The sequence below is a fragment of the Vanessa tameamea genome, chromosome 14 (genome assembly GCF_037043105.1).
Source record: "Vanessa tameamea isolate UH-Manoa-2023 chromosome 14, ilVanTame1 primary haplotype, whole genome shotgun sequence".
Classification (NCBI taxonomy): Eukaryota; Metazoa; Arthropoda; class Insecta; order Lepidoptera; family Nymphalidae; genus Vanessa; species Vanessa tameamea.
Window position 1 is genome coordinate 925,426 of NC_087322.1, and position 1,373 is coordinate 926,798.

The 1,373-nt window shown below is 46.9% G+C and overlaps 1 protein-coding gene across 1 annotated transcript; it reads right to left on the reverse strand.

The window, feature by feature from the left end:
• Nucleotides 1-443: 443 nt before the first annotated feature.
• Nucleotides 444-1,373, reverse strand: LOC113398770 (cuticle protein 8-like). Its single transcript, XM_026637657.2, has 2 exons — nt 1,217-1,373; nt 444-1,106 (listed from the first exon to the last, which is right to left on the reverse strand). The coding sequence occupies exons 1-2, from the start codon at nt 1,316-1,318 to the stop codon at nt 504-506; spliced, it is 705 nt and encodes a 234-aa protein (XP_026493442.2). The 5' UTR covers nt 1,319-1,373; the 3' UTR covers nt 444-503.

Genomic DNA, 1,373 nt, shown 5'->3' on the forward strand with positions numbered 1-1,373 from the left:
CGGACCAGTAGTTCCTGAGATTAGCGCGTTTAAACAAACAAACAAACAAACTCTTCCGCTTTATATATTAGTATAGATTCTTGTATTCTTTGCAATAAAATGCGTCTAGACATTTAAACTGACATCTGGCTATCTCCGAATAAACAAAACAATGATCTAATAAGTAACAAACGCGGGAGTTCTCCACTTTAATTACAGTGGTTGCACAAAAGTAAAGTAGCCGAGTGAATAGGTGTCAAGGGTGATGCGTCAGAGTGGCCGAGGGGCGCGGACGTGCCGCGTAACAGGAGCCACTCGCCTCATAATGTTACGTAATTCAATTGATTCCCCGACACTACCCGCACGCTTCCACCTAACTTCGTTTCGAGCGTTTTGATATCGGATACGCCGTTTGATGCCTTCTGCAATTCTTTAGTTTCCCTCGAAATAAATAAAACGGTAGGTTCAGTTGACTTAAGCTTTTGTATTTAACAGAATAAATATGTTTAACAGTAATTTTACATCTAGTGGCTGTAGGAGACGGCAGGTGAGGAGAAGGTCACGTGGCCGAGAGAACCTTCGTATGCCACCTTAGCAACTGGAGCTGATGCGTAATGTACTTTTGCGACGGGAGCTGCATAGGCGAACTTGGCGACTGGAGCGGCATAGGCGACCTTTGTAACGGGGGCAGTATAGGCCAAGGGGGCTGAGTAAGCCTTGACGACGGGGGCAGCGTAGGCAACGGGAGCAGAGTAGGCTACCTTTGTGATGGGAGCGGCGTACGCGATTTTAGCGGGAGCAGCGTAAGCAATCTTTGCTGGAGCAGGAGCGGCAATGGGTTGTCCTTCATAACGCACATTGGCGTTGAATCCGTGCTCGTTGTCAGCGGTGTACTCTACGATGCGGTGCACACCGTCAGGCTGCACCAGAGAGTAGGAGCCGTGCACGGCGTCTCCGGCGCGGGACTCCTGCTGCTGTTTCACATCGCCGCTTTGCTCATCGTGCACGGAGTACTGGAATTCGTAGTGAGCGGGAGCTTCTTGTTCAGCGTAAGCAACCTTGGCAACAGGAACGAACGGGACAGCAATAGCCGACGCTGCCGCCACCATTCCAAAGAAGAGTACGCACTGAAAACGAAAACAAAAATTAACTTTATAATCCCTTCAGATGATTTAGATTTTGTTCTGAATATTATTCCTTAAAATCAACAAATAATATAAATATTAGTGTTGCTTACTTTGGTGAACATGTTGATTGGTTTGTTTGTTGTCGGTATGTGTTGCTGTTGCGACTGCGCGGAGCTTTTATACCGTTTACGACTATCACTGGCATTGCTCATCGTACTAGTATATCGTAACACACGTGTAGGTCAAATACTGGAGCAGATTATGTCA

Bases quoted from the DNA above. Each gene is read 5' to 3' on its own strand.
- LOC113398770 (XM_026637657.2), bottom strand. From the start codon at position 1,318: ATGAGCAATGCCAGTGATAGTCGTAAACGGTATAAAAGCTCCGCGCAG. The intron at 1,107-1,216 runs GTAAGCAACACT...TTTCGTTTTCAG, and splicing joins CAATCAACATGTTCACCAAA to TGCGTACTCTTCTTTGGAAT.